At 37.1% G+C, this 2740-nt stretch overlaps 1 protein-coding gene across 1 annotated transcript in view; it reads right to left on the bottom strand.

The window, feature by feature from the left end:
- unc5da (unc-5 netrin receptor Da) overlaps nt 1-2740 on the bottom strand; it is a gene marked incomplete in the record, with an annotated part of 274340 nt that overhangs the window by 44093 nt on the left and 227507 nt on the right. Inside the window, 1 exon segment of the mRNA XM_014001635.1 lies at nt 2115-2345. Coding sequence (XP_013857089.1) covers nt 2115-2345 — 231 coding nt within the window.

Below are 2740 nucleotides of genomic sequence, written 5' to 3' on the forward strand. Positions count from 1 at the left end.
GTGTGTGTTTTATTCCATGATTTAATCCTTAGAAACTTAGGACTTGAATTTTAATAATTAAGTGTGACACTTATTTTACTGAGGCAAGCAGATGTCTCTCCCTTTTAATTAGATGCAAGATAATTAAACTAAAACACTCCCTTTTTCTTTGTCCTTAAGTAAATTTTTCCCTCCAAAACAGATTTGATTTGTTAAAAAACTTTTCCTGTATAAGGTGTARCATTTTTATTGGCCAACTAAAACCTTGGCTCCACCCATAACAGAGGTTTTAAAAGCTTAGTGCAGCTCCCAATCTCTTAGAAGACAACGAAGAAGACCAAACAGAAGAAGACCGACAGAGTTTTTTGAGAGTTTTTCAACATCAGAAGTCAGAAACAGCTTTTCAGAAGTTTCAGCAGAGACCGGCCCTGTCAGCCCCTCCCATGGCTGACCAGTTTACAGGCTCTGCATCTCCCGCTGGATTGAACGAACAGCCAACTTTTAATATCAACTCAACATCTGAGTTTGATTTTATAGAAGTTAAATAAGCTAATTGTAACTCATGCGTCATTTTTAGTTCGTTTTCTCTACAAAGTTGAAATCAAATTAAGAAGTCTTGCAGCCGCCTAAGAGGACCGGACCACGTTGACCCCCTTCTCTGACTAAGGGACCAGTCGAGTTTTACAGGCAGACCGCCTGACATCCAGTTTGCATGAAGAGCCTCCCTGGGAGACGACCCCAGAGATGACCTTCAATCGCTGACTTCCCCTCCTGGTACCCACATGGTGGAGCAAAAGGGTAAAAGTGAACATTTGTCCTGGTGACACACAGGTGCTCAGACTAATTTGATTCTTATCTTTGTATGAGGTTTGGTAAACTAAACGATTTTTCTCACTAATTTAACTTGGACCCCCTTTGTTAAATCCTCAGCTAAAGCAAACTCACCTCATCTCACTCCAATTTTTACATGGTTCAATTATGTCATCATTCCTTACTCACCATAGTTGTAAATACATTTAATCTGTAAATAAATGGCCCATGGAGAACGTGCCAACATAAGCTAATCTCATATTTGTGTCTTGATAAAGTATTATTGGTTCTGATAAGACAAGAACTCATCAATGATTTTGGGTACATTTATTGTGAGAGTGATTACAATAAAGTTACAGGTTTTCGTCTCTTTCCTGGGTTAATCCTTGACCAAATTAAGAGCGTGGTGCCTCGAGGTCAGATAATTTGCGTATTTAAATAATTCACAAATTATCCATTTTAGAATATACCCAAAACCCCTACATTGGGTTCCTTTTGATGAGGAAATGACATTATAACAGCCCAAAAAAGTCTTGTTTTGCACAACACCCCCTCTTTAAAAACGCAAGTTGTGCAGCACATTTATTAATTTTAAAAAAAGTGGTTAAAATATACATGTAGTTTTTATGGGCTTTTCTGTAACATTATGACTTTATAAGGTTTGGAAATTTGTTAGTTTGGCAAAATTAAAAAAAACTATTTAGATGTTTTAAACATGAGAATAAGCCAAAACCATGGAAATGCTGACAACTGGCACGCATATCTTCAGTTACGTGAATATTAAGAATAAAAAGAGTACAGGTTTGGTCCTGTGAGCATGATAGATTAAAACAAGTGTCTTCTGTTGGTCGCATTGACAGAAAGGCATCAGGGAAGGAGGTGTTCTATATTGAATTGACTAAATGTGCAAAAAAAAAAGCTGATTTGATCTTCTCTAGAAATCGTATTCGGACTTATGAATATCAAATTTGAAAATCCCACTATGGAGTTCAGATTCCACTTCTGAAGACACACATCCTTCAGGACGGGTAGAAAATAAACCCAGCATAGCTTCAATAAAACTGAAGATTAATGCCTTCATTTACCATTCAGGAGTGTTTTCTAAAGGTCCACAGTCAGATGATCTGTGGGGCTGAAATTTACTGATTTAAATACAGACAGTGATAATTCATCATGTTTAACCTTAATATTTGTGCTAAGTAATTCGTTTACAAAAACCCATTTTACTTTTTACAAGCATCACAATGCAAGTGGAAAAACAACAGTTTTACGTTAAACACAGGTCCGTTTTTTTTGTTTGATAAAAATGAATTCCTCTGTCATACCTGAAAAGCGTACGGCGTGTCGTCCACGCAGTAAACTCTGAGGGTGAATCCCAAAGAGTTGCTGACATCAGAACTTCCGAACACAGCCAGTCTGAGCCGCTTGGCTGCTTCCTGGTTCAAAGGCTCCCCCACCAGCGCGTATCGACCCGGCTGACCCAGCAGCACATGGCATCTCTGGGCCTCCAGCAGGCAGTAGCAGGATGTGCTCTCCTCATCTACAGACATCACTTCCTTTGCAGACAAAAACAGATATGAAAGAAACACTATAGTTTGTATTTTAACAAGAACAAGACTAATATATTTTTTAGATCAGTTGTATAAATATTTTTCAATTAAAGGTCTAACATTCACTGAAAGAATCCATACTGCCGGCTGCCTTTAAGATTTTCTTATGCTGAGAAATCATGGTATTGTGGCTGTTTAAGTCTAAATTATTAGTGCTATATTAAAGGGATCCACGATTAGTTGTAATATTAAACTTTATTTTTAACTGTAAAATAAAGACTGTAAAAATACTGTAAGCTGTTTAGTTTTGTAAATATTTTTAAAATATGTTTTAACACAGATGGAGCCATTTTATTTACACACAAAGCATTCTGGGTAAATGATGACGTGGATAGGTCCTC

This window comes from Austrofundulus limnaeus, unplaced genomic scaffold, assembly GCF_001266775.1.
Source record: "Austrofundulus limnaeus strain Quisiro unplaced genomic scaffold, Austrofundulus_limnaeus-1.0 Scaffold10, whole genome shotgun sequence".
Classification (NCBI taxonomy): Eukaryota; Metazoa; Chordata; class Actinopteri; order Cyprinodontiformes; family Rivulidae; genus Austrofundulus; species Austrofundulus limnaeus.